The sequence below is a fragment of the Anguilla anguilla genome, chromosome 8 (assembly GCF_013347855.1).
Source record: "Anguilla anguilla isolate fAngAng1 chromosome 8, fAngAng1.pri, whole genome shotgun sequence".
Lineage (NCBI taxonomy): Eukaryota > Metazoa > Chordata > Actinopteri > Anguilliformes > Anguillidae > Anguilla > Anguilla anguilla.
The window spans coordinates 7351542-7366316 of NC_049208.1; the positions used below are offsets into that span (position 1 = coordinate 7351542).

General features: G+C 44.5%; 1 protein-coding gene across 4 annotated transcripts in view; it reads right to left on the minus strand.

The window, feature by feature from the left end:
• LOC118234469 (RAB11-binding protein RELCH homolog) overlaps window positions 1-8235 on the minus strand; it is a 29270-nt gene extending 21035 nt beyond the window's left edge. For all 4 annotated transcript variants that reach the window (XM_035431017.1, XM_035431016.1, XM_035431014.1 and 1 more), the window contains exons 1-2: window positions 7680-8235; window positions 2000-2089 (exon numbers count right to left, since the gene is read on the minus strand). In XM_035431017.1, coding sequence (XP_035286908.1) covers window positions 2000-2089; window positions 7680-8127 — 538 coding nt within the window. In that variant the 5' untranslated portion in view covers window positions 8128-8235. The remainder of the gene's footprint in view (window positions 1-1999; window positions 2090-7679) is intronic.
• Window positions 8236-14775: the final 6540 nt, after the last annotated feature.

Below are 14775 nucleotides of genomic sequence, written 5' to 3' on the forward strand. Positions count from 1 at the left end.
TATCCCTTTAGACCAAAGATATATGTTCAGGTGGCCCACATGTAAACCATCTGTGCATTGAAACCAGGAGAACTTTATGCCTTCAGGACTGAAACTGACTGCACATTATTATAAGCAGTTTTTTGGTCAGTGATAAAAAAACTATATTATTAGGCTATATTTGATATAATGATATGTTTGATGCAGAGTTTACATTTACTAGTACTTTTCTCTGACACAGGAAGGCCTGCTGGAACAGAGAGACAAACCAGGCCAAACACTTCCTGTGAGGTCAGATGCATTCACTGGAGCTTCGTACTACGGGTCAACAATGAGCAAACTTACAAAAGAAAACACATCACATGGCACAACTTGGAGCAAACAGACAAGCAAAACAAAGAGGGTGACCGGCGAAAGGACAGCCAGCCTGCACGTGCGTAGCCAAGGCGTTGATATTTAAAAAATGAACGCTGTTGTCAAAAAATGAAAAAAATAAAAGAAATCATCAGAAAGCCAGAGAGACTTGATTCAGACAGGACAGGGCAGAAGCTACAGAACTGAAGGGAAGTCTCTTTTCCGAACAGAGGAGTAAGAGATTTGGCGGAAGAGAAGCCGCGCTGCTCTCAGATACTGACCTGACCCGCATCTGCTTTCTGCTGCATGGTTCCCGGGCCCTACCCAATTGAGAGGACACCCTCCACACATGTACACGTAACCAGTCGACACCGACTTCAACTGCACTGACACTACGCTCTCAGAAAAAAGGGGATCGTTTTCTTTTCCCCCTTTTCAGTTCTTTATGGAACCCTCGACGGAAGTTTCAAAAAAGCGTGAAAACTTCCAGATAGAACCACTTGAGAACCCCAGGTTGAACCACAAAGAACCCTTCGGCTACAGAGGGCTCCTCTTTGGAGACATAAAGAAGCCTTTTGGAACCCCTTTCTTCTGAGAGTGTAAGAATTTTGTACGACATTATTTTGTGCCATTTCCACATCGAGTGTCCCTTTTCGTGGTTTCCATGAAATACTCTCCAGTACACAGTGAACATCCTGGAACACAGCTCATCAGAGGAGTGCTATTCTGTGCTCCCCAGGGAAACAGCTATACCAAAAATAAGTTCCCATTAGAAGGATGAAACAAATCAATCGCATTCAAATCCAACACTGAGATCTAATTTTCAATTTGTAGATATTGTTTTGCAAAAATGAAATGCTTTTACACTGGAGCCCAATACGTCTGTACGCTTCACTAACATATCCACTGATTACTGTTAGACACGATGTGTACACAAATGATTTTTCTGAGTGTATACATAGTGTTTGTATCACTGTGAACATTCAGCAGTTTCTCTGCTTGATGTTCATCAACAGTGTTGCTGATTATTTGTTCTTTTGTTGCCGGTGTCTCTGAAATGTGTTAATTGCATCCTGCCAATATGATTACATTATTCATACATTTGATCTCATAAGCTACTCTGGATAAGGCTACATGCCAAATAAATGTATCAACAGTGAATACAGACTACGCTATCAATGAAAAAAGAGCAATTCCCTCTGATATACAACACTAGAAACTACCACATTATAGCTGACAGAATCTGCGCTAGGCAAATATTTGTGTCTGATAGCGAAGTGTCATTCCTGGGCATTCCAGTAACAATCACCTGACCCATCTTGCCAGAACCACCCCTAACTCTTTCCTGTTCAGTGTACTAAGCAAAGCCTTTTTCCGTGTTTTTGGAATACTTTCACTTTGATGCAAATACAATCGCGCGTACTTCTTTCGCGACCTCATAATGTCAATGATTAACTGACTGTTACACATTGACAGAGCACAGGCTCATTTTGAGTGCAAGTTCTTGGTCTATCAAGTGGGTTATAACTACAAATAGGAAAACTTGCATTCTATATAGCTACATATGTGTTTTGGTTTTCAGGTCTTTAGCGATGTTCTACCATCTCTGTCGCCCGCATCACGGATATCTACTGTCGCCATCTCTCAAACAACCTCCATCACTCACCTGCCAAGCGTTCGTCGGACTCCCTGTTCCCATCGTCAGAGTAACGGGCGAAATCCAGCGAATCCAAAGTGCTGATGCTGCCGGCCCGGTCTGAAACACAACGCGGGATTGGTCAATAGTCTGTCACATGGAAGCTGATCTTAACCTCTTCCTCAAAAATGGGAAAATAATGGTTGTTGGCCCAGTGCAGGAAACAGTGAGGGAACTGGGCCTGTTTCAGCGGAAAATGTACATTTCCTGGTGTTTACCTTTTTTTTAACATCATGTGAAACGTGCTATTTTTTCCCAGAATTCACCAGTAATGGGCCCCTAAAGGAGACCTAGTGCCAGAACACATGTGTGCCACACAGTTACAGTTAATCGTTTGCTTTAAGAACCTCGTTTACAGATCGTATAAAACATGGTATACAATCACAGGTTTAGCAACGCTGCCACACATGAGATGTGATCCAACAAGCTTGGAATTGTCATCGTTTTTGCTACATTTCCACCCCTATGGCCCACTGCTGAATTTACGTAGCGGCCATCTCTGCATCATTTAGAGAATCTGTTCAAGGTGAGTCAAGCTGACTGTGCAGCATCGGTGCTGCGGCTGAGATTCAAACCTGCAACCTCAGGCTAATAAAAACCCAGCCGGCCGCTCCACACTGTCTGTGGCTATGCCACCGCAGACGATAACCCGTTTTACAGCACCCTTTGTCTGGCACGGCCTCTATTTGCTGAGCACACAAACGCGACACGGCGAGGCGGGCAGGGTTTCACTCCGAGGCTGGCACCGCGGGCAGGAGATACGCGCACCTGGCATGAGACTGACCTTGAGCACTGCGCTCGCTCGGGGCCAGGGCCCTCATCGGTCGACTTGGCAACTCTATCTGCCCAATCATCGCAGGCAGGATATGGCCTGCTTCCCTAGTTACAGAGGAGGCGGCCATTGCGGTGGGGTGAGCGCTCAGACAGGTTGAGAGACACCGGGAGGGAGGGGCCCAGCGAGCGCCTCATGATGACTCACGAGGAGACGGTTGATTTCACACGGGGGTGCGGGTGGGGCACGGGTGGGGCTAGGTCCTGATAAACTCAAAAGGGTGCACTCCCAGATAATGGCCTCCTGCTATAGAGGTGTGGGGTTCCCGAATTGATGGATCGATCGATGCGCCCCCCCCCCGTCCACCCACCCACCCACCCCAGTCCGCTGGGACGGGAGTCGATAAGGCCGCTGTCTGGCAGAGCTCTGCGGTGTACGGTTACAGCTGACGTACTGCTTCTCTGTCTGTGTGGAGTTGGGTGGAGGCGGGGACGGGCGATCCGCCATGCCAGCGTTCTTCATTCCCGGTGCTGGAGAGTCGCGGGGTCGGCTGGTTTTGTTTTGTTCTCGCCTTAATATCAGCAGCCAGTTCAGAGCCAAGAAACCAGGTGAGGTGAGTCAGCTGTGTAACTGACTGCTTTAACCGATAGGTTAAGTGCTGAGTAACAACAAAAAAACAGCAGACCCTGCTGCCAGGACCAGGACCAGGACCAGGACCAGGACCAGGACCAGGACCAGGACCAGGACCAGGAATGAAGATCGCTGCGCTATGGTCCATGTTCAAACTGCAGCATGTTCAAACTGTAACTTTGATTCAGTTTATTTTGTTTGTTTCCAAGACGCAAAACAATGCAGGAAGCCCCACAAAGTCCATAGAACCACCATCGAAAAGGAGAAAATCAAAACGGGAAGCACAGCATGAAATAAAAATGCAGAGTCATGCAAACTGCTGGAACCAAAGCGATTCACCTCCTGATTGGCCAATCAGCTGACTGCTAATTTGACTCATTCCTGAGTCAGGACGTTAGAGAGAGGCCTGAGAGAGGAGATTACATTAAGGCACTTAAGCAGACACAGGATCATCCAGAGCAACTGGCACAATGTACATTTTTAAAATACTATCCATTTGTACAGTGGGATATTATATTTTACCGAAGCAGCTCAGGTTAAGTATCATGTGCAACGGTACAATAGCAATGCCTCACTTGGGAATCAAACCTGCAATCTTGGAAGTTGCAAACCTAGTTCCTGAGCCATTACAATACAGGGATACCTAAAATGACACCATAATAACATCACCTACGGAAAAAACGAGAAAAGCGAACACTCCTCTGGTTCTTTATCATCGTCGTTTGTAAGCTAATGTTTGCACAGGTTCATAAAAACAGCCTGCCTACAGCAAATATTTGGTGAATAGCCAAATATTTAGAGAGAAGGGACACCTGTTTGAATTTAGAGCCCCCTTGCCCTTTCACAAGCTACGGGTCTGTCAGAGTCAAGCTCCTCCACAGGATCTCATGAACACCCTGATCCAAGTGAAGAAAAATAAATTTACGTAAGAGTCCAGGTCTTCACTGAAAAAGATCAAAGGATTGAGGAACATAGAAAAACACTGATTTAAAAACAACAAGGGAGGGACTGTATTACTTAGGCTATCTGTTGCTATTTAAAATGTGAGAACACAGCACTGCAACTTCACAGAATTCAACCTGAGACCAAAACTACCGTGATGGCAGTATTTCACCAAGCTTTCAACCGCCTGATGTCGGCTCCTTGCTATAAATGTCCCTTGTGTCATCTAGAATTAAAATATTGCCATCCCCCGAGACTGAACACGCAGCAATGTGTTCAGGAACATGTTGTGACAGACAGATGATTGAGACGTGTGAATCAACACTGGCTTCCCGGGGTGTCAGCGGAAGCCCGAGGCAATGCTCTCTCCCTTTAAAAAGCGAGAAAAATAACTGACAATCGACAGAATCGCCGTAAATCCTTCCACAGGAGGACCTCTGTCAGCAGCCACCGCAACACGGTTAATCTTCTCTGAAAAAAGTCAAGAGCAAATCTGGCCATTGTGTCACGAATATTACAGTGTGACAGCCCCACCCCCCACCCCCCCCAAAGAGAACTGAATGTACACTACGTTGGAAATATGAACCGTCTGGCCATCCGAAGCTGGGTTTATTCACATCAGTCAGGTGCGAAGCATAAAGCGCTATGTTTCTTTACGCTCTATGGTCCTGATTCCACCCACCCCTTGATGCACTTCCCCCTTAACTGTAAAAAAAAAAAAAAAAAAAAAAGACAGTTAGGAAGAGTCCGCTTTTTTCTCTGTTCTGATGACATCATCTGCTTGACAGGCCTGGTAATTAATGAACGCTGTTGCGTTTGCTTCGGGGGGAAAAGTGACCGTTGCCCTAATTTCTTAATTCGATGCAAAGGGCGAAGCAGCTCACCCCCAGACAAAGGCTAACTGACTTTATTAGGCAGAGTAATGGCATCAGGGCAATGTGCTTTCTGCTGAGTGTCCAGTAAATTCAGTTACGTGTGTGTTCTGCTTGACGCTTAACACAATAAACGTGGGATTTAGGCCTGCATTTTAGCCTGCGGGGGAAAAGATGAACATTTCCCTGTAAATGCAAAGACTGTTGGAGCTCTGCTGTCCCCAGATGTCAGGGATATGTCTCCAGATAACAGTTATTCTTCACACAGCTTACAGCTTGAGAACTACAGCTACACGGACACTTTATGACTGTCCATACAGGACCCATGAAAGACAAGAATTTATGGGAAGTGTAGTTCTACGAGAAACCATCACCCAGGAGAATTTTTGGTAGGACAAACCAAAAGATCTTTACAAGAGCCTTGCAAAGGTTATCAGCCTGGCAAAAACTGGTTAAAACTGTTTTTTTGTGTGAAATACTAGCCTCTTCTCTATGAAAATTAAAATGGAGACTTGCATTGAGCTCATACTGCCAAATATCATGTACAAATCCTTCTTTTGGAGAATTTTCTTTTTCAGAAAGCATTAAAAGAATGTCTGTAATATCTCTTAAACAGGTAAGTCCTTCCTGTTCTAGCAAATTTGCTTTGGCGAATGTTTCTTAAAATGAATCATCTAGCTCAAGGTGTGGCAAAGGTGTAAATATAATCACATGACTTCTGAATCAGATACAGTACTTGGCCAGAGAAAGTGTTATCAGTTCTTCTCTTGGGGGGTGGGGGTGGGGGCCACGGGGCCATATGGTGTGGATATTAAGATGATCCCTGTGATCATCCATGGTCACCAGGACAGACAGTTGTACTGAAATGCAGATTTTTTTCCCCCCAAACTGATGCATTATTGAGTTAGTGTCAATCCGGTGTCAGACTCTGAGATCCTTCTCCTGTTCCTTTCAGAAGTAAAACAGTGAAACAGAAATAAAACTTCAGTCCGACTGCAATGCACGTTAACCTTAATTTGACATAAGTTAAGCAAATGATCTTTTTATTCTTTACTTAAACTATTTCTTGTTAATTTGTGTGGCCTCTAAACCTATTTTTAATTTCAGTCAGTTTCTTTTGAAGCTTATCATCCGCCATTAACATTTTTGACTCTGCGTCACCTTTGATTGGAAGAGGCTGCAGCATAAAATGGCCCAACCAGCACATTTTTTTGTTGTTGTTCCTAATAACTGCTTAAGCAATTGCTTGCAGTCACCACTGACATCTGGAGACTGGCAAAGGACCGGTGGGGGGGTTTGGGTAGGGTAGGGTTTAGGACGATTCTGAGGGCCCTGACTACCAACAGGGGCCCTCAAAAAAGTGTGCTGTAATTGTGCAGGGGTGGGGTGGCCTAGGGTGGTGGGGCCCAACGCAAGATCTTTCCATGGGGCTCAAAATCCCTGGTGACAACACTGCTAATGGTACCCTATACTGTAGGTCTGTTGTGCTTTCTTTTTTTTTTTTTTACAAGGCTTCGTTTGAATGACTGTAACCTTGATAGAACAATAACATCACTGTTCCTACTACATTAGGCATGTGTACATATGATAACTCAGTCTCTCTCTCTCTCTCTCTCTGTTTTCAGTCAGCCCTTCATGATAACTTAAACTACTGAACATCATCCCTGGGCCTCATGATCTTACAGAACCACTCTAGTTGAACAGCTTGGTGAATGCTTGTGCTTGGAGAATTTTAATTAAATATAATTCTCTCCTTAGTAGTTTAGTCCTTTCGGAATAAACATCACAGTTGAAAAGCGTGACATTCAAACCAATGCTTCAGGACAGGCTATATTACATTCTGATGTCAACACGGACAGCATCGACTAACTTACGTATTGACGGGAATCATACGTCACAGATTGCTTGTTTTCCGTGACTAGGCTATCTTGAATATTTCAACAGATCACTTGTTTGACAGTGCACAATAAAATCCCTCTAATTGATGTACGACATGGGCTATATACCGCTTATGCTACAGTAGTCGCTGGTGAATAAACCCGTTCGGAATTATTTATTAGGACCTTATTTATTTAACAGAAACTCCTATCCACAAGGCTACACTAAAATAGGTGCCTTTAATGTGCCAAGGTTTCGTGTTGATGGCAGATGTAGGCCTATGCACCTGAAGCAGGTGTTAGCTGTATTATTATTTGGTTCCCAACTAAAAACGAATTACTGTTAACAGACAGCTGAAACCCAGATAGCGCTGACAGCCATTTCCAGCTTTGCACTTCACCGAAAACGCATAATAAGGACAATTTATAGAAGCAACCTTTACGAAACACGGAAGAATTGTTTCCCTGTGACATTAAAGCTGGATCATGACAATGCATTGCAATTTAAAATGTCAGAGATCAGGACACTCCAGATCCGGTAACAACAGGCTACTTACTGAGCTGCCCTACACCAAGCCCTTGCTCCTTGCACGCGCCGGGTGGAGTTCCGCTCTGCCTCTCGAAGTTTCCCGGGTTCGAGAAGTAATCGCGCAATCGAGGGAGCTCCCTGCCGCTCTCGAGAAGCTCGGTGTGGAATTCAAGGGCCGTGAGTACATACTGATCCCGGAGCAACTGGGCAGCTATCGCATCCGCGGACAACCGTGCCTCTGCGTTACATCCCGTGGTAACAGCCAAAACAGGAAGACCCTCGACACCCGGACTCGTCTTGCTGCTGGACAGCGGCAGTACCGCCTGCTCCGAATCCGCTTGCGGGGAACTGGGGGCGCATCTCGAGCCTGGCGTTCGACCGCTCGCTCCACATTCGTTCTCGGCACCGTCCGGCCTCCGCTCAGATTCTTCCTCCGAATCGCTTAGATTGAACGGGTTTACGCTGTCCGCCGCCATTTTTTTTTACTAATATAAAGATCTAATATTAATTTCCCACCCGTCTTCCTGGATACGTCTAATTCTAAGGGAGCGAATGCGAGGACTTCATAGGCTTGACCGAAATGTCATCCGCCAAGCCCGCCTCCTACCCTTGCGTTTCCGTGCGGGATTGGACACAGGAAAACTTGGCGAGTACACCGAGGAGGGAGGTTTTGACAGTTGCGAAGTCAGTGCTTCGTTTACACATATAGCGCCTCGCTCGGTAATATATTTTGTAATGTATAGTAATTGTAGGCGATGACTATAATTGATGGCGATGACGCGATATTCTACAAACTTGACACGATGCTTTTTCATGAAGGAAGGATACCTTTGCATAGCCTACTGATATTGTCCTTAGGCTATATGTGCTAACGGAGATTTACATTGAGGTAAAACTGGAAATATGTAGGCGAATTCCTAACCTGGATATTGGAACCGATAGTATTATTAATTGATTAGTTATTTATTTACCCCACCATTACAATAACTGTGATCACTGGGCACTGTCTATCATTTAAACTTTTTTTTCAATCCCTTTTAGCCCACATGTAGAATAAAAATATTCCATTAATTTATATTCATTACAGTGTAATTTGAGTTGCATTTTTTTTGTAACAAAATGAAACTTAATTCCAAAAAGTAAAATAAAATTGTTTGACTTCATACTTTTCAGAAGCATATTAATGCACTAGTGGTTAAAAACAACAACAACACACACACACACACACAGGAAAAGTAAAATGTCCAGTAAATTCAACTGTAAACTAGTACATACGCGCCCAGTTGGGAGTCCGTGTGTACTCTGCTTGCGTTGATTTCACACTGAACATTTTACCGTGCACAATCAAATTACTCAGCTAATTCCTGGTCATATGTCATTGCTATGACCTACTACTGATAGCATTTGCTCCGAATAAGGCCTTCCATTATCAAAGCCTAGATTAGGACATCGGATGTAAATTGTAACATATTTCTAATATGCACACTATAGCCCAGTGTTGCCTTCAACAGTCTTTTGCATTACATTTACATTACATTACATTTATTTGGCAGACGCTTTTATCCAAAGCGACGTACAAAAAGTGCATGTCGTGGTCATAGACAACCACTGAACACAGGTTCAGTAAGATACAATACTTATTTTGTACAGCTATTTCTAGCCAAGAACACAGTTTAGTTCACAGTGAACACTATTCAGACCTAACCTCTGCAAAGCCAACTAGGCAGAAGAATAAGCTACAGTATTAGGACAAATACAAATTACCAAAAAGTGTGGGATGGGGCAACATGTAACAAGTTGTCTCCTCCCCCCCCCCCCCCCCCCCCCTTTTTCATGACACTTGTTACATGTTGCCCCATCCCAGCACTTTTTGGTAATTTGTAGCAGTTGTCTATGACCATGAAATGCACTTTTTGTACGTCGCTTTGGATAAAAGCGTCTGCCAAATAAATGTAATGTAATGTAACAAGTGTCATGAAAAAGGGGGGGGGGGATTTAGAGTGAAATATACAGCGTGGTGGTGTCCAGGTATAGTCTGAAGAGATGAGTCTTCAGGCCACGGCGGAAGATGGGTAGTGAGGGGGAGGTTCGGAGAGGGACAGGGAAAGGAACGTACTTTAAAACTCCAAGAAACAGGCAGGACATCTTGCTGTTATGTATGGACATGTTCCTTAATACAGGAATGTCCATTCCTAATATGGAAATGGCTTGTTTGTTTCAGCTGAAAAATCGACACAATCTAGTGCTCATTAATCCAGATCGGGCGAAGCATCATGTTGTTATCATGGACTATGCATTAACAAGATCCTTATTTATGTATTTAATAGCACTATTTATTCATCCATCCATTATCTGTACCCGCGTACCTTGGGCAGGGTTGCGGTGGGGTGCTGGAGTCTATCCCAGCATGCATTGGGCGAGAGGCAGGAATACACCCTGGACAGGCCTCCAATCTGTCCCAGGGCACACACACCACTTGCTCACACACTCATACTTATGGGCAATTTGGAGTCTCCAGTTAGCCCATATCCATTTAGTCCTCCTGTGGGAGGAAACCGGAGTTCTCGGAGGAAACCAGCGCAGCCACAGGGAGAACATGCATACTCCACACAGAAAGACCGTAGCCGGATTCGAACCCAGGACCATCTTGTTGTGAGGCGACAGTGCTACCCACAGCACCTATTTATTTTTTTATTTAAAAAAAAAAAATTAAAAAAAAACTGTACCAGGGCTTAGTGGAGTCACACGCGAGACTAATGTGGGGTTTTAAGCTTTTATATTTGCCTTGCGTGTGCCCTTAAGTCAAGAGGGGCAGCGGAGGTAGCAGATCACAAAATAATACATTGGCCAAATATGCAAATAGTAGAAAAGCAAAATTGCCTTATTTTCTCCTAATAATGACACCTCAGCTGTGATAGCTGGCTAGGCTGTGACCAATATAAGTACCAACATCACAAGCAATTTTTCAGTAGAATCTCCTGCTACACAACATAGCTTCAGCTTGCCTACTCGTTATGCATTAGCAGCAACCGTCTTGCAATCAATCTGCAGTTAACTACAGCGTCCACTGGAGGGCAGTAACGGAACAATATTTGTTACGCCGTCCGATTCACCTCCTACCCTCTTCCGCCCCTGCTGACTTATTTGCCCTGTAACTCAATACAAACATACGCGTTAATTGGGTCACTCGAAGTGAAAGCAAAAAAAAAAAAAATCCAACCCACTCTGACAATGATTAATTGAATAGACTACACCGATGCTCTCTCTGCTTGTTCATCATCGCTAGTTCAGAGCGGGCACTGGGCGGATCAATTTATCTTTATAATCACGATGATCTTTTAGCAACCTACATGCCAATGAGTGATCGATGCGCCCTTTCAGCTCGCTGTAGTGCTTGAATTTTTATGTCAATAGAATGCTGATTTACTCAACTTAATATAGACTTGACAGATCTTATGGTTTTTACAGAGCCACTTCAGTTACATGGGGTAGCAGCAAAGCTAACAACAACAACAACAAGAATAATAATAATAATAATAATTATTATTATTATTATTATTATTATTATTATTATTATTATTATTATAAAGCGTTTCAAGCTTAGTGAAAGGAGACTCAGAGTTGATTTGACTGAGGCTTTTAAATTCATAAAGGGGATCAACAAAGTGAGCTACAAGAGATTCTTCAGGCTGAGTTCTGTTAGTATAAGGAGGGGACATAAATTGAAATTAGCTGTAGTTCTACCCTTCAGCAGAGCATTTCACCTGTACTGCTCTGCCTCTGTCAGAGCACCTGGCACCTGAACCTCACGGCCCCAGCTCTTCTCCCTCCTCCTTTACTTCAGTTAAAGTACTGGAGTACTTGCTTTTAAAAATACTTAAGTATTCAAAAGTACATTTTCTTTTTAATGTCAACACACTGTTGTATTGTTTCTATGATGCATTTACAGAAGCTCATTTACACATGCATTTTTACTGTTATTAGACGGCAACACATGATAGATAGCATTGCCTGAAATGTGAAACAGTTGGATGACCCTTCTCTCAAATTCCATAAAATTTCATCTGACCGATCCTACCATAAAAACTGCAACCACTACAAGCTCAGACAACTTCATAATTAGCAAACGGGCTACCGTTAGCTAATGTTTACAAACCTCGACATCAGGGGTTAAATTGGGATTTGGGAGGTGGGTGGACCCTGAGATCCGGTGGGAGGTGGGTGAAAAAAGGTACAATGAATGTCTCAGCTCAAAACAGTTGTATCCTTAATGTATTGTGCGCATATTTGTAATTAAGGAAAACAATGTTTTAAAAAGAATGTATACTATTGATGCAAGCTTTTACATAATATATTTCAAGTTTATTGAGTGTCATTAATCCTGAGAATTTTCTTTTACCCACGGAAATAATCAGTCATCCTCCTCTTGTCCTCACTTTCTTCCTCCTTTATCCATCTTCCTTAAACTGGTGATGCGCAAAACTTTCCTTTAAACTAATCATTGATTTCAAACTGTTTTAATTAATTTTCAGTGATTAACAAGCATGCAAACATCTGACTAATCAATTGGAAAGGGACACAGCTTCTTTGCATTGTGTTAGGGAGATTAAATGATAAATGCGATTTAGAAAAATCTGTTTTAATCACTAAGCAGTGGCGGAATCTTCCGCCGATTTTCATTGAGTATCAATACAATTAATCCACAAAATAGGCTAGGCCTACTCAATACTATCATATATAGCCAGCTCTCCCCAAATAGGCAGTTTTAGCGAGTAGCCTAGGCCTTATAGCCTACATTTATTTTCATTTGCAGTACGAAATAGTGCACATTTTGTTTGCGGATACATGCACTTCTTTCTCTGCACACTCGTATTCATGGCAAATATCTGCAATGTGTATTTTGCAAACAAAATTTAAGTGCAGGTTTTATTTTTGCTGGGTTATTCTGAAAACTAACACGGTAGATAACAGACTGGTGTATCCTGTTTGTTAAGTCTGGACTACTTGGTGATCAAAACGGTTTTTTAACGGATAAATTGAATTTATGATCAGTGCATGTGTCTCTAATCCACGCAAACTATTCTCCACCTTCTCTTCCCTCCTCATTCCTCCTCCACCTCCCTCTTCCCTCTCCCCAGATGACTTTCTGGCTGCCTTTGAAGGAAAGGTGGCTACAATCCGGAACTCCTTCGCCCATCCAGTGAGCCCCCCAATCCCCCGGGACAAACCCACAGCCACACTGACCTCCTTTGAGATGCTGGAGGATTCCGATGTTCTACAACTCATCACCTCTCATCGTGCAACCACCTGTCCACTTGACCCGATCCCATCTACAGTTCTCCAATCCATTTCCAGCGAGTTCCTTCCCTATCTGTCCTCCATTGTTAATTCCTCTCTTTCCTCTGGTCATGTTCCCTCTGATTTTAAGATGGCTCGTGTTACCCCACTTCTCAAAAAACCCACCTCAGACCCCTCCAATGTAATGAATTATTGACCCGTATCGCTTCTACCCTTTCTGTCCAAAACCCTTGAACGAGCAGTTCTTAAACAACTAACCTCTTTTCTCCATCAGAACAATCTGCTAGACCCTCACCAGTCTGGCTTCCGATCTGGGCACTCAACAGAGACTGCGCTCCTAGCTGTGACGGAGGCACTTGCCACTGCAAGAGCCTCACGCCTCTCCTCTGTCCTGATCCTTCTTGACCTGTCTGCAGCTTTCGACACGGTCAACCATAAAATGCTCCTCTCCACCTTGGCTGGGATGGGCATCGCCGGGACTGCCCTGTCTTGGTTCGCTTCCTATCTTGCAGATAGGTCCTACCAGGTCACCTGGAAGGGGTCTGCCTCTGCTTCTCATCCCCTTGTTACGGGAGTGCCGCAGGGATCTGTACTGGGTCCTCTGCTGTTCTCCTTATACACCAGATCTCTTGGTTCAGTTATTAATTCACATAGCTTCTCCTACCATTGTTATGCAGATGACACACAACTCTTCTTCTCTTTCCCCGCCTCGGCCACACAGGTCAATGATAAAATATCTTCCTGCCTGGCTGACATCTCCACCTTGATGGCCAGCCACCACCTGAAGCTCAACCTCAACAAAACTGAGCTGCTCTTCTTCCCGTGCAAGACCTCCTTACTTCGTGAGCTCTCAATCAAGGTTGATGGCACCACAGTGACTGCCTCTCACTCTGCCAAGAGCTTGGGGGTGGTCCTGGATGACCAACTGGACCTCAAGGAGCACATCAAGGCAACATCACGGTCCTGCAGATTCCTTCGGTACAACATCAGAAGGATTCGACCATACCTGACGACGCACTCCACCCAGCTGCTCGTCCAGGCTACGGTGACCTCTCGCCTTGATTACTGCAACTCTCTCCTTGCAAGCCTGCCAGCTTGTGCCATACAGCCACTACAGATGATTCAGAACGCCCCTGCCCGACTCATCTACAACCTTCCCAAATTCTCCCACATCACTCCTCTGCTGCGATCACTCCACTGGCTACCAGTCGCTGCCAGGATCCGGTTTAAAGCACTGACCCTTGCCTACACTGCTGCCAACAGGACAGTGCCTGCTCGATCACTCCGCTCTGCGGCAGCAGGGCGCCTTGTAACCCCTCCCACCCGCCCAAAGGGATCACAGAGCTTCTCCACCCTAGCTCCCCAGTGGTGGAACGAACTCCCCGTCCCCCTCCGAACCTCCCCCTCTCTACCCATCGACCGCCGTGGCCTGAAGACTCATCTATTCAGACTATACCTAGACTAACCACCACCACGCTGTATATTTCACTCTAAATCTCTCTCTCCCCCCCCCCTTTCATGACACTTGTTACATGTTGCCCCATCCCAGCACTTTTTGGTAATTTGTATTTGTCCTAATACTGTAGCTTATTCTTCTGTCTAGTTGGCTTGACAGAGGTTAGGTCTGAATAGTGTTCACTGTGTGAACTAATCTGTGTTCTTGGCTAGAAATAGCTGTACTCTGGTGGCGAAGAGTCGTCCTTATCTTCTGCCGTCGCCATCATTACCGCCGCCAAGTTCAAACTAAACGGTTCAATCACTGGTGCCACAAGCAAGCACTTTGAACATGACCGACACCATATTAGGAGTTGGCTACTGTGATTGGT